This window comes from Myotis myotis, unplaced genomic scaffold (genome assembly GCF_014108235.1).
Source record: "Myotis myotis isolate mMyoMyo1 unplaced genomic scaffold, mMyoMyo1.p scaffold_m19_p_3, whole genome shotgun sequence".
NCBI classification, from domain to species: domain Eukaryota; kingdom Metazoa; phylum Chordata; class Mammalia; order Chiroptera; family Vespertilionidae; genus Myotis; species Myotis myotis.
Window position 1 is genome coordinate 137,513,556 of NW_023416335.1, and position 19,006 is coordinate 137,532,561.

Sequence of the window (19,006 nt, forward strand, 5' to 3'; positions counted from 1 at the left end):
ATTTTTTTTTCTTAATTTCTAAGGCTCCAAGCTATAAAAGAAGTAAGTTAAACATTTTTTCCAGGATCAAATCTTATATCACTATCAATAAAGGTTGCTGCTGCCATGGTAGCCCCGGCCCTTGTAAATATGCAGAGAATTGAGTACAGTGCAAAGGAAAAAAAATTCCTCAAAAAACTCAAGAGAACTATACTATAAAGCAGCTACTATTTTTAAACCTAGACTCTTCGAATTTCTAGTAAAAATAGTTTCCATTGCAACTTCAACCAGCACCCCCACAGACTTTACAGTGCTATGTAAAACGAGGTGTCAATAGAGACCTCCCATCCTAGTGTCCATGCTCAACTTGGGCCATATTCTTGTTCACTGCAACTTTATCAGCCAGCACCCAACCTAGGGATCCCGAGAGCACCCACATTTCCCTTCAACCAACACCATTGTGGAGGTCAGGAAGCTTAGGGGCTGACCCTAGGTAGCAAACATGTACTAACATTTGTTGACTGTGTGTATTAAGCAATATGTTGTGTGTTTTTACAATCACTTTCACATACAATTCTAGCAACAATCTTGAAGGCAGATATTACTATCCCCATTTTAAAGGTGAGGAAACTGATGTTGAGCAGAACTGTAAAGGGATAGCACTGCTTAACTTACTAGCAGATACCAGAGCCAGTATTATTCTTTTTTATATTTCTAATTTGCTTTCTTTGGCTTGAAACTCTTTGTATCTAAGTAACATACAGGGTGGGGCAAAAGTAGGTTTACAGTTGTAAGTACATGAAACAACATATCCTTATAGTATTCTTTATTAATTATTGTATTATATTCCATGTGAACAACTATAAGCCTACTTTTGCCCCACCCTGCATTGTGATATTAAATTGAGGTGTATAGGTACATCTAGGCTTTATACTTTATAATAAAAAGTTATTTTTAACCTTTCTATGCCTCATTTTTATCACTCACAAATTAATGCTAGTGCCTATTCATAGGGCTATAGTTATAATTAAATGAGTTGAAATAAGTAAAATAATGCCTGACACTTCATTAATGCTTAATAAAGAAGAGCTAGTAGAAATATAAGGAATATTATATTAATAGTGAGGATATGGCTCCATAAAATATCCACATTGAACTGTTATCTCTTGCTTCTTAATCCATTCATTGGAAACCATTACTTCCTTCAATATTCCCATAGGTCACTGAAAGTTAATATCACATCTCGAATCAAAGAGATCTGGCAATGGGTGCCAAAACAGTGTAAAAGGAACAGGAAAGAAAAGTGAGAAGAAACTGAGATTTGAAGAGCAGTACTCACCACAAAGTCCTTCTGTGGAGGAGGACAAGTTAAATTGAAAGCCAAAATGAATGTCTAAGATTCCTGTGAGATGAGCCCACTTTATGATTAGTCCAGCTGGAGTAGTAATCACATACATTGTACCAGAATCCTCTATCAACAGTTCTTGATTTGAAAAGGGCAAAGGCACAACAATAGAATCCACTTCTACCTGTAATTACATAATGCATTTCAATCTGTCAGTAACATTTTTTGTTTAAATATTTATCAGCCATGGCCAGTGTGGCTAAGTTGGCTTGGCACTGTCCCATGCACCAAAAGATTGCTGGTTCGATTCTTGGGCAGGACACATGCTCAGGTTGTTGCACAGTCCCTAATAGGGGGCATGCAGGAGGTAGCTAATGGATGTTTTGCTCTCACATCAATATGTGTGTGTGTCTCTCTCTCAAAAAAAAAAAAAATCAATGAAAAATATAAAAATAAATAAATATACATTTATTAAAATTAGGAGTTTTCAGATTATCCCATTTCTTCCTATTTAATATAAACTACACTTTATGTTTTTAAAAATTTATTTCCCTGGTGCTGTCATAGCGTCTCATAACTTCAAAGCTCTTTTATTGTTTCTTTGCTGTGTCTTGCTGTATTCAGTATTTGTTTTAACCTCATTGCCCTTTATTTTCTTCAAAACTTAACTTTTGCCCTAGCCAGTTTGGCTCAGTGGATACAGCATCAGCCTGTGGACCAAAGGGTCCCGGGTTTGGTTCTGGTCAAGGGCACATACCTCAACTGCAGGCTCCTCCCCAGCCAAGGCCCTGGTTAAGGCTCATCCAGGAGGCAACCAATCGATGTGTTTCTCTCAGAAACAACAAAAACACACGCAAAAAACAGCTTTCTTTTTTTCTGTTATGTAAGCTTTCTGTCTATTTCCCTCAATATATGTTGACTACACCACTACCTACTAACATGAATATAAGCTAATAAAGTTACTTTCAGGATATTTTCTTTAAGCTGCTTCTTTCTATGGTCTTCTAACTTAGTGTTTAACTATAATGTTTGTAACAGTCATCTGCCAAGGTTAGTAAAGATTAGCATTCCCAGGGATTGCAGTTCCTAGGTTTGGGTGAGATTCCTGACTGTATTTTTATCATGTACTCCTGGTCATACAGATGCAGGCAGTCCAAGGATAATACTTTGAAAAACAGTGCTTTAAATAATGACAATGACATGGAAGCATGAACTGAAACCAGCAGTAAATTTGTTGAAGTTTATACCTGACCAACCACCTAATTTCTCATCTTTACATCTTTCTCATACTGTCACCCTTGAGCTAAAACATCTCTCCACTTGCCTGTTAATTTCTACTCATTCTTTAAGATTTATTTTAGGTGTCACTTCCAAAATTACTTACTTGACCCTCCTACAAACTGCACTAAATGACCCTTCTTTTTGTTTCCATAATGTCTTGGTCATAACTCTGTCACTATACCTCCTACTACTTTCTAATTGGCAGATAATTACAGTCAGGCATCCCACGCACAACTACAAGTAACTTGAGATCAGGACCTGTGTTGTTTTTATCATGTAAACGCTCACTAAGTGATTTTTTTAAATTCATTAGTTTTTAACTAAATACATGACCAGTGACAAGTTCAGCTGAGGGAAAAAACAAACCCAAATGCTTATAATAATAGCACACCAGGTTTGAATTCACTTCCCATTCACTTCCTGTTAATATATCAACCTCATAAAAATCAAAGGTATATATGAATACTATCATTCAAAAGGACCGCATTCATATGTTTTTTAAAGTTTACTTAAAATTTAACACCTTACTATTTTAGGATTATTTTATTTATTTTAATATATTTTTATTGTTGATAGTACTATAGATATCTCCCATTCCCTCCCCCTTTCCCCCCCTTCTCCCAGTCCCTACCCACCCACCCACCCCAGGTGTTCACTATCCTATTGCCTGTGACCATAGGCTATGCATATAAGTATATAAGTTCTTTGAATGATTATTTTAATATTGTTTCTAGTCTAGACTCTATGGTCCTGTGTTAATGGAATTATTTCCAGAAAGTCTATAATGTCTCATCCATTTCAGGCAAAAAGATTTTTTACACATTATTTTCTTATATTTTTGAGAGAACCATTTGTATCTGAGTGAGACATCTGGCTTATAACTCACTCCTATCTGGTAAATATATTCCTTGGGAATATATATTTGTATTTTTATATTATAAAGCCTTTTTAAACATTTTTTCCTATAAAACTAAATAGATCTTTTCCAACTTTTATATACCTTGCCCTTCTTCAGTATATTTCAATAAAGTTAACTATTCCTTTATTTTTTCTTATTTTAGCTATCACTTATTCACTGAAAAAGTAATGGCATCAACATCTCAAAACTACTGCTTCCATTGATTTTTTTGGTGGTCTTCATTCTGTTATTCATGGCAACTACTGTTTTCAGCTTTATGATCCCTCTTCTTCACGTCATTTCCATTGTGTTTAATTTGGAACACTAAGGTTAACTCTGCCACTAAGAAGATTGGCCACTTACCTTATCCAAGAAGACTTTAGCATATTTCACTTGGCTGTTGCAGTTAACCTCACAAGAAGAGAAATATTTGCAACAGTTGGCACATTATGGAAAGAAGAATATAATACTAAGAAACACTTTTAGGCTGCCCATGAAAACAATGATTAGACATAATAGCAATAAAACTCCACTGATATGTGGAGTTTTTTCCTCTTTTTGGAAATAATTGTATTTATATAATTTCTTAATTATATCTAAGGCAAGGATATTTTTAAGCTTTGTATTCTTACCTTTCTTGCTGCCCGATTGACAAGTATTTTATGTATAGATGTTGTCAAATTTAACCTCTTAAAGCAAAGTCCAGAGATTCTTTCAGAAGAAGCCTTAATTTTGGGGAAAAAGAAATAAAAAACTTTGTAAAGTTAATAAACATAATTTTAGCAATAAACAGAAGTAATTTACTAAGCACTTCACAAATACTCACTAGCTTTTGAAATGAGTCCTCATTCTGAAAAGAAAAAAGCATAAAGAGAAAACATTTTTAAAAGAAAAATACTACTTGACTTTTAAAAACTTTTTTTGGATTACTATTATATGCCTCTAAATATAGCAACATGAAATATTTTTTGTTTTAAGTACCAGAAGATAAATGTCAGTGAGTTCTTGAGCCCCTAATGTTGCAACATACTCCAGCTGTAGATTTATGAAGAAAGGACAAAAGAATGGACTTCGGGGGGAGGTAAATGGGGGAAAAGGAGACATATGTAATGCTATATGTAATACCTTAAATAATAATAAAAAATAAATTTTACTCAGATCTTAAGAGCTTGAATATATAAATGTGCAATGATCTCATTTGATTATTCCTCTTTTCAATATAGATTAACAAATTTTCATAAGTTATTATCGTCATGTTGATAATTCCATCTGCTCAGTATTACCTTTTTACTTCTCACTTAGTATTGGTTATGAGAGCTATTGAAAGTTCATTATTTACTAGTAAAATCTATGTGGGGAACAAAAGAATTGAACTTACCTGATTCATGGAGCATTTTTCAATATGAGCAACTATAATTTCCCCAGGAATTCGTACTAAGATATAAGAAGCCATACTATATAATGCTGCATTGTTTCCATCAAACGTAATGATGCTCAATTCTGACAACATGGAACACCGACCTAAAAGAAATGTTGGAGAGTGGATTTACTTAGTTACTAATTATTTCTATTTGCAGTAACAATTGCTTTAAATTAGTCTTATCATGTTTGACAAAAAGCAAATCTAAAGGTTACATACTGGGAACCAAAATCATAAATCAAATGAAGAATGCTCAACAATAACTTTGGCTTGATGAGGTGATCGACTCAAAAAAATTATAACCTCCTCCTGATCAAAAATTGATAACGATGTAAGAAATGCAAACCCACAAGGACATTCCCACTCAGGGCAGCAGATATCAGTGTTCACTTGAACAGGCCTTCCCCGGAAACCACAGTCAGGCATTTCCACGTCCTTTGGGCAATTGAGAGACCAGTTGTACAACTTCCATTCCATATTAAGGCATATATATTGGCTACAATTATAAACAGGATCAAATTGTTGAGGCTGTTGTAAAAACAAAAAGAAATAAAGAAAGAAAATCGGTGATTTTCCCCCCATTTTCAACTAATGTTTTCAATTATTTTTACATTTTTTGTCTTTATCCCCTTTAGGCAACCCTCAGCTTGTTCTCCATATCTATGGTCCTGTTTTGTTTTGTTTATTCACTTGTTTTTGTTTTGTATTTTTAGATTCCACACATAAGTAAAATCATATGGTATTTCTCTTTCTGTGTCTGACTTATTTCACTTAGCATAATACCCTTCTGGTCCATTCATGTTGTCACAAAAGTCAAGATTGAATTCCTTTTTTTATTGCTGAGCAATATTTCATTGCATATATTTTTTAAATTTTCCATTCACATTGCCTATAGTCTATATTCCCTATATATTACAGCCTTTGAAAGATGAACAATTAAAATTTTACTACAACTTTTTGTTGATGTAACCTTTCTAAAATACTCAGTATGAACGTTTTATTTCAACTTTATCTCAATATTGACTTGATATCAGAATTGCCCATGTACTCAGAAATCTGAGCAAATTGAAGGCTTATCCTAATTTATCTAGCTTAGTGTTTTGCAAGCAGACTTATATAGTGGCTCTCAACCTGTCATATTACATTGTGTAAAGCTAGTATTGAATCTAATCTCTGTTAGTGTCAATTTTTTAAAAATTACAACTTAATTATATCCTAGTATTTCATTAAAAATTCCTATGTGAGGTCAATTTGACTGTTGGGTAGAATCATTATAAATTATCAATGCAATGTATAGCTCACAGACTTCTAGACAGACAAGAGTTAAATAAGTGGTGTTTTTTTCAGTTTATAAATTACATTCTATTTAAATCATGGCAATAATTATAGCAATGATAAACATTTTTACCACTTAGTATGCTCCCCATTGTTCAAACTAACCCATTTCATTCCCACAACAACAACCCTCTGAGGTGAACTCTATGTGTAGCATATGTGTAAATCCACAGATTTTTGATACCTAAAAGGAATCTCAATCTTTACATGGTAAAACTGAACTCTTGGTTATAACCAACCAACCTTCACTTCCCACAATTTCACCATCCTAATTAATGTCAACTGTATCCTTCAGTTGCTCACGGCAAAAATTTTAGAATCCTTGATACTTCTCTTTCACTCACACCTCACATCTAATCCTTCAGCAAATTCTGTAGCTTCTATTTTCAAAATATATCCATCATCTCTACTGTTGTTACCTGGTCCAGGCCACCATTGTCTTTTGCCTAAATTCCTGCAATAGCCTCCTAACTTGTCCTATTGTCTCCTTTTACCGTTCTCTCAACACAGCAGCTAAAATAATCCTGAAACAAATTATCTCATGTAATTCCTCTGCTCAAAAATATCCCATGCGATATCCTGTCATTTAGGGAAAAAGCCATGGTCTTTACAATCATCTAAAAGGGCTTACATAATCTAATTTACTTGCTGCTATTTTATTCCTTCCTTACTTAATGGCCTTTTTGGTGTTGTGTGTGTGTGTGTGTGTGTGTGTGTGTGTGTGTGTGCGTGTGTGTTTGTTTTGTTTTTGTTTTATATTTCAGGTGCTTCCTCACTGCAGGGCCTTTGCACTTGCTTGGAACACTCTCTGGTTCTCTACACAGCTTACTGTCTCAACTTCTTCAGAACTTTTATTATGAAACTAGAGGCCCAGTGCACAAATTTGTACACCAGTGGGGTCCCATGTCCTGGCCTGTGGAATAGGGCTGAAATCGGCTCTTCGACATCCCCTGAGGGGTCCCAAATTGCGAGAGGGCACAGGCTAGGCTGAGGGACCCCACTGGTGCACGATTGGGGCCGGGGAGGGACACAGGAGGTTGGCCAGCCAGGGAGGGACCACGCAAGGGAGGGCTCCAGAGCATGGCCAGCTTGTCTCGCTTAGTCCCTATCAGCCCAGACCTCAGCAGCAAGCTAACCTACCGATCAGAACATCTGCCCTCTGGTGGTCAGTGCACGTCATAGCGAGGGTTGAGCAGCCTTAGCATATCATTAGCATATTATGCTTTGATTGGTTGAACGGATGACCGGACACTTAACATATTAGGCTTTTATTATATAGGATCACCTCATCAGTGAGAACTTTTGACCATATGCTGGAAGCCGGTCCATCCTTGCTGCTTGACACAGTAGCTGCAGGATAGAAACATCTGCACAGCATATGTTTCAAGGGACCTGGCGTATATAGCATACTGTTCTTAATATGTTTGCTCCCCTTAGCGCTGTGTGTTTTAACCAAGGTCACCTCTCCGAGAAAGGTTGTTTCCCCAGGTAGGGATTTTTCCCTGAAGTTAGGGAGGGGATGAAACTCCTTAACTAAGTGCCAGGCGGGTAGTTAATCACTTTAACTACAAACAATCATGCTTAAGCTACATAATCTTTACTCCCTGGAATGGAGATAAGAAACGCCCTAACCTTTGTAATAGAAATTGACAGGATTAAAATCAACTGGTATAAATACGGATGTAACAAGACAATAAGCAGCAGAAGCTCTCTGGAGATCCAGACCAGAACTTGGCTGGAGATCCTGGCTGGAGATCCTGGCTAAGCTGCTGATCAACTGAACACTGTCTCCGTGTCCTTCCTTCTTCGCCAACTCCGTCTACGCCTTTGGGAACCCCTGGACCTGCTGGGGTTGGACCCCAGCAACCATATAACTAAAAATAGTTTCATTTTCCTCCTGAGCAGACCCTCTAACATTTTTTATGACTCAGGAACATATTTTGCTTATTGATTGTCTCCAAACCTCCAATAAAATGTAAACTTCATAAGCACAGAAATGTTTGCCTGCTTTTATATTGTTTTATCCATGGTACCTTAATAGTGCCTGGCCAGAAATAATAATGGTTGAATAAGTAATTACTTTATTAGAACAAATAGCATATTTGGAGTAAGGATATAAGTGCTCAGGTCTCAGCCCAGACAATTACAAGCTCTGGAGTTTAATGACCTTATCCTGCCTTGCTTACCATTGTATCTTTTTCATCTTACATAATGCCTGGCACATAGTAGCTCCTTAATAAATATTTTTTGAATGCCTGACTTACAGAGAAGCCCACACTAGGTAACTATTTATTAAAGAATCACACTTAAGTCCCCATTTGAATTTTATATTTTTCAGTGTGACCAGAACCTAATTAATAAGAAATATCTGGGTCTGTTTAAGAAATACAATTGTTAAAATAGTAATGTATATTTCTTATTATCTTTTAGCAAAGAAAGACTAGCGATCACACTGAAAAGTTTAATAGCGTTTGGATAGTGATGCAGACACTTGAACAGATGCTACAAGAAAAGAACATGATAGTTGAAGAGATGACTCGGTCTTACCTCACATTCCAAACCTGGGGTGGGTGTTAGCATGTCAGACACAGTGATGTCTGGTGGAGAAACCGTTTCTGGACCTGTTGGAAATGAAGATGTCCTCTCTGTTAGTGGGATGATATCCATTGTGTATGGAATTCACAGGTGGTAGAAACTGTGCTAAGAAATATTATATAGATTATTTCATTTATTCCCACAAGAACCGTGTGAGGTAGATAACAATACTCTTGTCATTTTACAGAGAGGGATACTAAGGTGCAGTGAGGTAAGCTGGTGAATGTTTGAGACAGAATTCAAACTCAGAGATTTTCATTCCAGAGTCCTGGCTTTTAACAGGCATATATATATATATATATATATATATATATATATATATATATATATATATATATACACCTCTCTCATAGAGTTCTTATAAGGATTAAATGTATGCAAAGAACTTAGTCCAATGCCTGGTACATAATAAGTACTCAATAAATGGTAGTTAATTAGAATAGAAGTGATGGTAGTACTGCGACTATTATTTTGAAGATGTCACAGGACTCATTAAAATTTTCAATGACTTGTCATTGTCTTTAGAAAGAAAATCCAAGTTTCTTACCAGGGACTCGGTGATCTGGCCCTGATCATCTGTGCCATCCCTTCCCTTGGCTCAATTCCCCTTCACTACATGCTCAAGATACATTGACCTGCTTGAAGTTTGTAAACAGTAATATAAACGGAGCCACTTTAAAACTGGAACAGAAGCTGCCAGGCCAGAGGAACTGCACATCTTATGTCTCATACCTTCGGATTGTTGCAACTGGGCAAATAACCTTTGGATTGAACCTAGGGCAGCATTGTGCTCCAAAAAAAAGCTGTTTGCAAAGATAACAAGAAAGCAGTGGTGACCCCTGGACTGATGACTACTGGACTGAAAATTAAAAACATTGTTTAAAATTCACATCACTATGTTATCTGCATCAATTGAAATGCCTTCCTTCTATTGATGCAGTTGTTCTCCTGCCCTTTCTCATAAATTCCCATTGCCTTTGTCTCCAAATTAGAACACTCTTTGGGCCTCTGACTGAACCAGTGTGTCCGGAATGGCTATTCTTATGGATCTCAATACATTTCTTGTTGCCTCTCACTTTGAAAGGCCTATTGTTAGGTTAGCAAATCCCTCTGTGTGTCATGGTCTCTCTCAGTTACAGGCCTTTGCACATGCTTCCCCTTCCAGCTGGAGAGCACACTTCCTCCTCCTACTAGTCTATCCAACTCCTACCTTCTGCTACCTTCTGAGATCAAACCTCCAAAATTAGTACAAGTAGACAGGAGTGTCTACTGCTTGTATTACCCTTATTGTAATATCACAACAACCTATGGACTAGTAGCGGTTTAAGGGTAGAAGCTGTGTCTTAATCACCTTTCTCCTGTCCTCCCCCCAGTGTCAGGACACTGCCTAGCAGAGTTGACACTCAATTAAATCTTGTCAAATAAATTGAAGAATAAACATCTGAGCTTCTCTAAATTAAGTTTGTCAAGCCTCGCTATGAGTAGATGTATTAATCCTTTCCTGAGGTGAGTTTCATAGTGAGGGAAAGAAGCCGGGGTATGCTGAGAATGCCCCCTCCAGAGGCTGGGAGAGAGCACAGGAACAGGAATGGAAGCGATTAAAGGATGGTGTTCTTTGCATTAACATATTTTTAGAGTCGGCCTAATCACTGTGAAAATTTAAGTAGGATTTGATAAAACCTAAATTTCTAGGCAAAAAAAAAAAAAAAAAAAGAAGTGCGGGGAATCTTTGTCATCTACACTCATTGAAAGGGAAAAAGGAGGTGGACCAAATGCAGAAGTCATTTAGAAATGGTGTTATGCTGACCCATCTACTTAACAAAACAACTGACAGCTAGGTTTTCCAGGGGATGGGAGAGTACTAATACCAGCCATTGTTATAAGTGTGCTAAGACTTAAATTACACAATGCTATTCTAGTGTCTATAATTGTAACAACACCAGTACATATGGGTAGAGATAGCTTACCTGGTGACATGGGAATCAGAGGTATGCCTACAAAGAAACAAAGAGACTTTCCTTAATTAGTTTTGTTTAAGGTGAGGCCCACATAGTTCATAGAGGGATCTTTAGCTTGGAGGAAAATGTTTGAGGAGAGAGAACACAGGAGAAATGTTAGAGAGAAGATTTGCATTCTTTGAAAAGTAATTAGAAATGAAAAGACAATGCAAAGGCTATTGAAGAAGAATCTTACGAAAGTATATTGTCCATCTAAAACTTCTGTTCACAAGTGTGGAATCTCAGAGGGAAGGTGAGGGAGGGGGGGTAGGTGGGAGGTAATCAACCAAAGACCTTGTATGTATATATGCATAACCCATGGACAGAGACAATAGGATGGTGAAGGCCTGGGGTGGGGGTGGGGGTGGGCTGGAGGGAGTCAATGGGGGGAAAAATGAAAAATAAAACCACTTGCCATCATAGAGAAAAATATGTTCAAGTGTTTTACTTTTCCAGAATAAAGTAAGTAGGGTTCACACTTACAGTCTCCTGGATAAACACATTTGAGGGTGATCTCATCAAGGATCATATGTTTAGGGCAGTAGGGCAAGCATCCTTCAACCCTTTACATTAAAAAAAAAAATTAAAATGAAAAAAGTTTATCATATAAATTATACTGCAGTTAATATATACAATCAAGATATATTTTTCCTATAATTCTTCCATTCTTCTTGTCAAGCACTAAGGAGTTCTCTATTTGCTACCACTCCCTCATTCCTCATTTTACACAATCACAAGCTAGTGGATCATAAAGAGGTATCATTCATGATTAAAACATAATTTGAACCTAGACCATTCAGCATACACTTATGTTTGGGACACATTAAGGCTATGTTCTATAAATCAGTAGAAATGCAGAAGCATCATTTATTGTGATTTTAAACTACATTCATTGTACTTTCTTTTCTTTTTACTGATTTAAGAGAGAGGGTAAGGAAGAGAGAAAAACATCGATGTATGAGAGAAACACATCAATTGGTTGCCCCCTGTCCCCCATCCATGTGTCCTGACCAGGAATGGAAGCGGCAACCTTTCAGTGCATGGGAGAGCACACACAAGTCAGGGCCGTTCATTGTACTTTCCATTCCTATGCAACCCTCCTCATCCAAGCAGGTAGGTATAGTCTTTGAACCATCCTTGCCTTAATGACGCTGGCAGAACAAAAACAGAATCTCAATGGCTTGACTTGCCTAAACACACTGAAAAGGCATTTGGAATCTCTGGGTGAAAGGCATAGAGGTGGGACATGGTTGCAGTTCTTTGAAAACAGGGCAGGGAAGCGTAGAGGCTACAGTTCTCAAGGGCATCAGGGCCTGTGCCCAAATTTGCAGCAGGGTGGCCTGGGAGGAGATGATTTTAAATGAGCCTATGGAGACCGGGAACCAAACTAAACTTCTGACAGATAAATATAGGGTGTCCCAAAATTCACGCAAGATTTGCAATTCAATTCAAATCTTGCGTGAATTTTGGGACACCATATAGAATATCTCTGATGCATAACAATTCTTTTAATGAGTATATTATGAATAGGAATAACTGTATTTACATATGGCCTCTATGCTATGCTAGTTGGTATCTTTTCTCATAAAAGTTATAATTTCCACTGAATCTCTTTATTTTTAACACTTGATTCCAAGCCTGAGGTTGACTGGTCTTCGTAAGGCCCCCCAGTTTTTGTGCATGGCGCAGAAGCAAGTGAGAGTCCCAGACTTCAAGAAGTCATGGGCTTGAGCATCCTGGGCCAGAGACAGGAGGAACCATCAGAATGCTTTTTTCCAAGGCAATAAAGCCAAGATGATAACTGAGATTACGTATTTCTTCTCATCCTGTTGGGGCTCAGAATCCAATTCATTCTGATACAAATGAAATAAATGCAATCCTTTGTGTACAACCAATCATTGGATTCATCCACACTTGAGAGAATTAATGTAAAAATTGTTGTAAAAAGCCTTGTTATCTGCCTCTCAAATACACTAGCAGGTTGTAATAATATTTTAAAATATTTCTAATCGCCTCATATTTAAATCAAAGAAATTTAAATAACAAATATTCAAGGCCTCTTTAAAATTCAGGAGGGAAATGAACTAACTTGAAACTAGGAGTTAGTGTTGCCACCAGAGGGCACTTGTTCATGGAAGGAAATCCAGACAACAGTAAAAACCAAGAACAGCCCATTTCTCTTTTCACATGAGACATATTTAGCTATCCCTTGGATGCCTCCATCACAAATGATTTTTTTAAACATCAACAGTTTAGCTATTTATTTCATAAAACAAAAAAATTTTGAATAATGCAAGTTTAGCCAGTATATGATATTCCTATTCAACTCTACACTTTGTCAAAAAAAAAAAAATTAAAGTTACTAGATTGCTAAAAAAATAAGGGCCAGTTGCTTCTCATTAAATTAAATAAATATCATTTTTATGCAACTCAATTATTTTGCAATTGTTTTATGCAAGTCAAAACCACAGACATCCTCTTAAAACATTTTCCCCAAACCAATAACTTATTATTTTAAAATGCCTTCTTGGTAGGTTCCTATTTATCTTGTCATACAACTGGTAATCTACTCAACTTCTGACAGATAAATAGAATATCTCTGATGCATAACGGTTCTTTTAATGGGTATCTACACTAATAAAAGACAAACATGCAAATTGACTGTACCTTCACTACACCTTAAGCCATGCCAATCAGCCAATCAGTGACTGTATGCAAATTAACCTAACCAAGATGGCGGCTGGAAGCCACAGAGCTGGAGCAAGCAGGAGGCTTGGTTGCCCCAATGATGGAGGAAGCTTGCCGTGGCGGGCTCTGAGCTCCACTCAAAGCAACAAAGTTTCAATTATAGAAGTAAATAAATCCCAGAATAAAAAGAAAAAAGAAAAAAAGGAGAGGCTGGGAGCGTCCGTTGCTGGGGGGCTTGGCCAGCCTGAAAACGGCCCTCAGCCCCTCACCCAAACTGGCCAGACACCCCAGTGGGGACCCCCACCCTGAAGGGGGTGTGACCAGCCTGAAAACAGCCATCAGACCCTCACCCAGGCTGGCCAGGCACCCCAGCGGGACCCCCACCCTCATCTGGGACACCCTTCAGGGCAAACCAGCTGGCCCCCACCCGTGCACCAGGCCTCTATCCTATATAATAAAAGGGTAATATGCAAACTGACCCTAACAGCAGAACTACTGGGAATGACTGATCACTATGACATACACTGACCACCAGGGGGCAGACGCTCAATGCATGAGCTGCCCCCTGGTGGTCAGTGCACTCCCACAGGGGGAGCTTTGCTCAGTCACAAGCCAGGCTGATGGCTGCCAGTACAGCAGTGGTGGTGGGATCCTCTCCCACCTCCTCAGCAGCACTAAGGATGTCCGACTGCAGCTTAGGCCTGCACTCCACTGGCAAGTGGACATACCCCGAGGGCTGCCGGGCTGCCAAAGGGATGTCTGACTGCCAGCTTGGGCCTGATTCCCCAGGGAGCAGGCCAAAGCCAGCATGTGGACATCCTTCGAGGGGTCCCAGACTGCAAGAGGGCATAGGCCAGACTGAGGGACCCCCTGAGTGCACAAATTTTTGTGCACTGGGTCTCTAGTATTACATAGTAGGAATAACTATATTTACATATGGTCTCTATGGGATGCTAGTTTGTATCTTATCTCATAAAAGTTATAACCTCCACTGAATATTTTTAACACTTGATATGTGCCAGAAATTGCAATTATCAGGAACAAAGGTGGTGATTCCTTTGGAGACTTGGAGGAGGGTACAATGCCACGTTAAAGCCCAGCTCAGTATTTGGGTCTCCCCTCAGGACTTAGAGTCCTAGGAGGAGCAATAATTTGGCCCCTCAGCATGGGAAGGGGAGAGGTAGAGATAGAGAAGAAGGCAGAAATGAGAGACAGCTCAGCAGGGATGAAGTTTCATTCTGAGTCTCTTCTCTGCACCCTAAACATACCAAAAGAGAAATTCTGGGATAGCTATCGACCAAACAATGGGAGCATTGAGGATCTGGGTTCAAACACCTCAGAGATGACTGATGTGGCATAAGAAGTGAGACACTAGCCAAATGCCACTTCAAAATATAGCTCCATTTCCTCCCCAGTGCCAGGGCCGGCCCTGCCCTGTGTTCCCTCCATGTCTTTCTTCTATGGTTCCTCCCTTCCTCCCTCCCTCCTTTCCTCCCTTCTTTCTTTCCTTCTCCAAGTGCACTCCTCACTATGAGACCCCTGTTTTTCTCAAAGCCCTAATAGCTACAAGGAAATAGGTCTGTTAATGTGAGGGGTCCCAGTGATTGAAGACATCTCCTTTTCAGAAAAATTTGTTTGGCATGATTTTATTTTGGTGTGTGTTTTTTGTTGTTGTTGTTGTTGCTTTAAGAAAATAAGCAAAAAAAATATATCATTTTCTTCTCTCTGCCCCACCTAACCCTAGATACCCAACAGGGTGTCGTGGTTGAAACCACTGCCTACAAAATGTGACCTAGACTGGGCACATTGTTTAGCTTCATTGTCTCAGTTGGTTTCTCCCTCTGAAATGGGAATAATGAGATCACCCGTTTACAGCATTTAGCACAGTGCGTTATGCTGTCAGCACTCTAATGCGCCAGTTGTTGTCATTCTCCTAGCCCCCTTTCATGATTTGCTCCTTCCAAAAGACTGAGCTCGTTTAGAGAGCGGCTCTGTCTCAGGCATTATGTGCAGGAACTCTTCTAGTGCCACTGTTTGTCACAGAATAAAAGCCCATTAATGTCTAATGTAAACTGATTCTTTCAAAAACATTCCCTCCCACCATTGCTCCATCTCTCTGTTCTCCTTATAGCAAAAATCTTAAAAACAAACACAAAAACCATTGGCACTCTGTCTCCATTTTGCCTCTTCCTATTCTCCAGGTTGCCCAATCCAATGAACAATTTTCAGTCTCAATTTTAAAATCCCCAGAACCAGCCCAGCCGGCGTGGCTCAGTGGTTGAGCATCGACCTATGAACCAGGAGGTCATGGTTCATTTCCAGGTCAGGTCATATGCCCAGGTTGTATGCAGGAGGCGGCTGATCCGTGATTCTCTCTCATCATTGAAGTTTCTATCTCTCTCTCCCTTCCTCTCTGAAATCAATAAAAATATTTTTTAATTAAATTCAATCCTCAGAACCAAATTCCTGACTTTTCTCCCACGCTGCTCTTCCTCACGTTGCCTTACTTCAGTAAATGGCATTCAGCCCTTCCATTAAACTGAATCATTCAAATTTGCTGACATTTGACCAGTTATAATTACAAAAATGACAGTTTCATGTTGTTCTGCCTAAAAATTGCTGAGACCAAAGCTTCAGTCCTTAACTCCTCTTTCTCTCATAATTGACATCAAATCCATCAGCAAACTCTGTAACTCTAAATTCAAAATATATTCAGAATCTGTCCACTTCTCAGAACCTCCAGGACTACCAATCAACTTCATTTCATGTCTTGTTTGTATTACTGATCAGTTCTGCTCTTGTCTTTCCCTTTGCCCAATAGTCTATTCTCACTACAACAGCTAAGTAAACTTTCTGTGAGTCATGGACATGGGCAGGAGTGTAGTGATTGCAGGGGACAGGGGAGAAGGTGGAGGTGGGAGGGATAAATGGTGATGGAAAAATAAAATAAGTCCTAGCCAGTTTTGCTCAGGGGATAGAGCATTGGCCTGTGGACTGAAGGGTCCCAGGTTCGATTCTGGTCAAGGGCACATGCCTGGGTTTCAAACACGATCCCCAGTAAGAAGAAATGTGCAGGAGGCAGTCGATCAATGATTCTCTCTCATCATTGAGGTTTCTATCTCTCACTCTCTCTCCCTTCCTTTCTGAAATCAATAACAATATATTTATTAAAAATAATAATAAAAGAAAAAATAAAATAAATAAGTCAGATCATGTCACTCCTCTGCCCAAAATACAGTAGGACATTACTCAGTAAAAAAGACAACGTCTTCACAACAGGCTATAAGGCCCTAAATTACTTGTCCACCACTGTGCGTCTCTGCTCTCATTTCCTTCCTCTCTCACTCTCATTCGCTTTGCTCCAACGAGCCTGGCCCCTTATTAACCCTCGAACATTCCTAGTACAGGACCTTTGTACTGCTCTCATATGGAAAGGATCTTTCCCCAGTTATCCACAGGGCCAGGCCCCTCTTGCTTCAGATCTCCGAGCAAATGCCACCCTGTGAGCATGTTCTTCCCTGACCACATGTGTTAAATACACACATGCCTTATGCTCCCAGTCTCCCTCACCTTCATTTTTTTCCATAACACATATTGCCACCTAATAATATATTGCATTATATATTTACATTTTATTTGTTTAATCTCTGCCCTACCCCAACAAAATTGAAGCTACATAAGGATAGACACTTCATCTATTTTGATCACTGCTGTATCGGTAGCAGCTAGAATTCCTGGCACATAGCCAACCCTTAATTACTATCACTTGTATAACATAAAACAAGTTTATTGAATGTTTAAACATGACTTACGGTGGGAGAAATTTACATGCCAGTGCTTCAGGATCACTACACGTTCTAAAACAGGGAGTGGCACAAGGTTCGTATCTCCATTCACACATCCTCCTGTAAGGCACTACTGCCTGGATTTCTAGTGGAAAAAAATAAAGCTTAGATTATGTACATATTTTTTAATATATTTTATTGATCTTTTACAGAGAAGAAGGGAGAGGGATAGAGAGTTAAAAATATCAATCAGCTGCCTCCTGCATGCCCCCCACTGGGGATATGTCCGCAACCAAGGTACATGCTCTTGACCAGAATCGAACCTGGGACCCTTCAGTCCGCATGCCGACACTCTATCCACTGAGCCAAACCGGTTAGGGCTAGATTATGTATATTTTTAGGTGCATCTTGAAAAATAATGATTTGTGATAGTAATTCTTCCAGGGATTGACCCCCCTCTCTCTCTTTGACCACTAACGTTGTGGAAAAGGCAGGGCTAGGGTAAAGCATTGCAATTGGTTAAAGCTTCTCATACTCAGGTTGACCATCTAAATATTAGTCTGTCTTCCAAATATTTTAAAAGGCAATGTTGGAAGAGGCCTAGGAAATTTTTTAATATTCTTCCTTTATGTTTAGTGGATTCCCATTGATATACATTTCATAATAGTATTAAACACTTGTTCAGAATTTTATTTTTTACCAAGTAATTTTTCTATCATTATATTTTATCTTTATAACAACCATGTTGAATAGGTATTATTTCCATTGTATTAATGAGAAGTTTGGGCACAGAGGAGCCAAGTAACTTGCCAAGTTCAAACAGTTAGAAAATGGCAAGACCAAAAACCAGTCACCTGACATCAAACCTAGGGAGAACACTCCATGTATATTCTTCTCCCGGAACTTAGCACAGTACCTTGTACATGGTAAGTATTATCTGACAAAAAAATGATAATAATACATGCTTACAGTTATAAAACCTCCCTTGATTAAATATTTTTCTTCTGTAAATTCTGCTAATACTCTCCCTTCATAGACCTTTCCTTCTGCAGCAGTCCAAAATTATCTCTGCAGAGCTCCATAAGAGAGAGAGTTCAGGTAACAGATTATGTTTCTTGGACTCTGGATACAGAACTCAATTCCACAGAATGGGAAGGAAAATAATACTTTTTGGAAGGCATCTATGCATATAAAGTTTAGCGTGACTGCTAGACCTGCATTACTGGGATTGTGGGTCTGGGAGAGGATTGGTTCCAAGATGAGAGTAGACCCCTAGTGTTTCTTAGGTTTAGGAAGCCCACAAAGATCCATTTCTGAGATTTTGATGACGCCATTGGCTATAGTTGTCCACAGGTGAGGTGGAACTGCAGGGTCTAGTTCTAAGGAAGCATATTTCTAAATTGGAGGGGATATATAGGTTTGTAAAATTTTGACTTTTAAGTAAATTCATGTAAAATATATCACATCTTCCCTATTGAATGTTGCATAGGCATGTTTATGGTTCTTTTTCTCATGAATACAGAAACCTTTCTTGAAGCTCAATTTGAATTATCTAAAATTCAAAGACTATCCAGGTATACAGAATTTATCCACAACAGAAAAGGCCAATGACTACTTTTCTCATACTGACAAGGGTACGTTACACTGAAAGGGCATGTGTGGGAGAACTAAGACAGATAGTAA

General features: G+C 38.5%; 1 protein-coding gene across 2 annotated transcripts in view; it reads right to left on the reverse strand.

Moving 5' to 3' along the window:
• The window catches only part of OTOGL (otogelin like), a 146,311-nt gene that overhangs the window by 33,905 nt on the left and 93,400 nt on the right, over positions 1 to 19,006 (reverse strand). For both annotated transcript variants that reach the window (XM_036300001.1, XM_036300000.1), the window contains 9 exons: positions 17,351 to 17,468; positions 11,334 to 11,413; positions 10,794 to 10,847; positions 8,806 to 8,879; positions 5,274 to 5,451; positions 4,882 to 5,024; positions 4,330 to 4,353; positions 4,136 to 4,228; positions 1,319 to 1,508 (listed from right to left, as the gene is read on the reverse strand). In XM_036300001.1, coding sequence (XP_036155894.1) covers positions 1,319 to 1,508; positions 4,136 to 4,228; positions 4,330 to 4,353; positions 4,882 to 5,024; positions 5,274 to 5,451; positions 8,806 to 8,879; positions 10,794 to 10,847; positions 11,334 to 11,413; positions 17,351 to 17,468 — 954 coding nt within the window. The remainder of the gene's footprint in view (positions 1 to 1,318; positions 1,509 to 4,135; positions 4,229 to 4,329; positions 4,354 to 4,881; positions 5,025 to 5,273; positions 5,452 to 8,805; positions 8,880 to 10,793; positions 10,848 to 11,333; positions 11,414 to 17,350; positions 17,469 to 19,006) is intronic.